General features: G+C 39.8%; 1 protein-coding gene across 1 annotated transcript in view; it reads right to left on the reverse strand.

Annotated features, from left to right (window-relative positions):
* Positions 1-694: 694 nt before the first annotated feature.
* The window catches only part of KRT10 (keratin 10), a 4,480-nt gene continuing 3,564 nt past the window's right edge, over positions 695-1,610 (reverse strand). Inside the window, exons 8-9 of the mRNA XM_029928328.1 lie at positions 1,394-1,610; positions 695-1,072 (exon numbers count right to left, since the gene is read on the reverse strand). The exon at positions 1,394-1,610 is cut by the window's right edge and continues 22 nt beyond it. Of these exons, the coding sequence (XP_029784188.1) occupies positions 966-1,072; positions 1,394-1,610 (324 nt within the window). The 3' untranslated portion in view covers positions 695-965. The remainder of the gene's footprint in view (positions 1,073-1,393) is intronic.

Raw genomic sequence — 1,610 nt, forward strand, 5'->3', positions numbered from 1 at the left:
ACACAAGGTAGCCTTAGGGACAAAGAATAAATCCAGCCCATCTACTCCATAGACTAGCAGAGTACTAAGTCATGTCAGTTGGGTTCTTAATGGCTGAAGGATATGACTGGGTTGATTCTACACCAGATCTTTAGTACTTATCACTAAACATGTTTGGTGAAGGCAGAGACCTAGAATTGTCCCTTTGGTAAAATTGGCATCATCGTATCTTGAGTACTTGTCCTGTTCATGTGACAGACACCGAATAATTCTGTTAGGGTGATATCTTATTGGGCTGGTGAGTGGTAGATGATATCTCTTAAGGTGTCTAGCAATTGGGCAGAAATGAATGGGTAGAAAATGAGGGTAGGTAAATGTGAGAAGGCAAGTAATCAGAAAATGTGAAATTTCCAATAAGTTTATCCTTGGAAACTTACTGGAGATATTTTTAGAATTTTTAGGACTAACATAATTCAAAGCCAGAGCACTAGGAATTTTCCACCTATTGTGTATCTTTGAGAAAGAGTTAGATTGGGGTCTCAAATTTTTCACTCAATGAGATTATGAATGTTGATCTAACACCCACAAGATTAAAAAATTTACTCAGAAACCATGACAATAATTCTGTCTTCAGAATTTCTGGAGAGATCAACCTCCAAATGCTATAGTTCACTCATCTTTAAGGTTAAATAAGGACAATTCTGACCAAATTGGATAGCTTGCATCAGTAAGAAAGTTTATTGAAATTCATTAGTGACTGAGAATAGAAAGTTGTTTTTTTTTTCTTTTTTTCCATTAAAGAACACTTTCTGGTAAAGTGAAAAGAAATACAGAAACCACAAAACACCTTTTAGACACCTTATTTGCAAGGAGTGAACCTATTTCCATAGACCATTAAGACTGAAGTGTTTTCTTGGAGATTTTGGTCTTCAGGCATCTGTACATAATGGTCTGTGTGAAGGGAGACTCTTTCCTCTTGGTGCGGCTTAATAGTAGTGTTTCTTGGTTTCTGATTCAACCATAGATGAAAGGACTCTACCATCAGGTGCCACCTCTTCAATAATTGTCTTGATTACTCTGGTTTTGTTAGTATCTGTACATGAATCACGGGGAAAAAAAAACAGAATTTAGACTAAGCAATCTGTGGGGTTTCTTACTAATTAATCAAAAGATTTTCTAAAAGAAAAAAAACTAAATTAAAAAAATCATTTTTTAATGTTTTTTGTTTGTTCGTTTGTTTAGATCTGAATAGTATTTAAGCTACAGCATCTTGGACCATTACGGTTTCATTCAAGATGGATGTCAAGAGTACAGTGGTAAAAAATCCAAGCGGAAAACTTCCCTAAGATTTTAATTTTTAAAAGCTTTAAAAAGCCACAAATCATCATAGAAAGTTAAAACTAATTCTGATTACCCCAGCTAGTTTCTGCTGACCTTGGTCCCTTGGAGGAGGGTTCCCCGACGGACCCAGAAGACTTGTGACCGCCGGAGCTGCTGCCACCGTAGCCGCCGCCGGAACTGCCGCCGTGACCACCGCCGCCGCCGCCGGAGCTACCGCCCCCGTAGCCGCCGCCGGAACTGCTGCCCCCGTGGCCGCCGCCGGAACTACCGCCGTATCCGCCGCCGCCGCC

The sequence above is a fragment of the Suricata suricatta genome, chromosome 17 (assembly GCF_006229205.1).
Source record: "Suricata suricatta isolate VVHF042 chromosome 17, meerkat_22Aug2017_6uvM2_HiC, whole genome shotgun sequence".
Taxonomy (NCBI): domain Eukaryota; kingdom Metazoa; phylum Chordata; class Mammalia; order Carnivora; family Herpestidae; genus Suricata; species Suricata suricatta.